Source organism: Myotis davidii, unplaced genomic scaffold (genome assembly GCF_000327345.1).
Source record: "Myotis davidii unplaced genomic scaffold, ASM32734v1 scaffold88, whole genome shotgun sequence".
NCBI lineage: Eukaryota > Metazoa > Chordata > Mammalia > Chiroptera > Vespertilionidae > Myotis > Myotis davidii.
The window spans coordinates 6,331,719-6,332,677 of record NW_006300377.1 but is presented as its reverse complement, the minus strand read 5'-3'; the positions used below and the strand labels follow the sequence as shown (position 1 = coordinate 6,332,677).

General features: G+C 56.3%; 1 protein-coding gene across 1 annotated transcript in view; it reads left to right on the top strand.

The window, feature by feature from the left end:
* The window catches only part of LOC102756364 (ornithine decarboxylase-like), a 5,774-nt gene that overhangs the window by 3,830 nt on the left and 985 nt on the right, over positions 1-959 (top strand). Inside the window, exon 2 of the mRNA XM_015572784.1 lies at positions 33-250. Within this exon, the coding sequence (XP_015428270.1) occupies positions 33-250 (218 nt within the window). The remainder of the gene's footprint in view (positions 1-32; positions 251-959) is intronic.

Genomic DNA, 959 nt, shown 5'->3' with positions numbered 1-959 from the left:
CCTTTTTTGATCCCCACCCTGTGTCCCTGCAGGAGTTCTGCTCAAAGCCGCCCCTCTTCCCCTGCATCCTTTATGGCCCCACGTGCGATGCCTTTGACACGTTCTACAATGAGGAGGTGCAGCTGCCCGAGCTGGACGTGGGTGACTGGCTCATCTTCCCCTCCATGGGCGCCTACAGTTCAGTCCTGAGCTGCAACTTCAATGGCTTCCAGCCTGCGTGCATCTGCTACACGATGGGACCTGAGCTCAGGTATCTGGGTGGGACAAGATGGGGGTTCTCAGGGGGATCCTAGGTGGCTGATCTTTGGTGTATCAGGCCCACGAAATACTGTACTCCCCCCACTGCCCCAGCAAAAGTCTGACCGATCTTTGACACTGTCCAGGGGTTCGACTCTGTTACTGCCCCTAGCAGGGGTGGACATGAGAGCTCTCCAGTGTAGATGCCTTGTGGGCAGAAGCAGGCAGCACTATGGCCCCAGCTGACCCTAGTATGTGGCCAAACCCCCACTCTGCTCTGATCTTTTTTGTCTGTTCTCTGGTTTTCTCATCAGATGTTCCTTCCCTACCAGCCTCAGGCTCCTTCACAGGCTCTGCCCAAAGGCCCCTGTCTGCCCAACCTAGGGTTCACTCCCAGGGGTGGTGGAGAGGGCTCTGGAACACCCCTTTACCTTTCCACAGGAGCCTGCTGGAGACAGCGCCTTAAGCTGGGACATGGCAGCTTGGAGCGGCTCCAGACACCTCGGTGTGTCCACGTGGGACAGCTTGGGGGTGGAGGTGGAGGTGGGGGTGCGATAGGGGATGGGGAACAATAACACAGGGAAGCAGAGGTTTGGTGCCTTTGAAATGATGAGGCAACTTTTCAGGTTCAAAACTGTGAACTCCAGGCTAGTTCCTCTTCCTGCTCTTAACACCTTAGGCCCTGGGATTGGGTTGGCTGAGAAACTGGTGTCTTACAACAT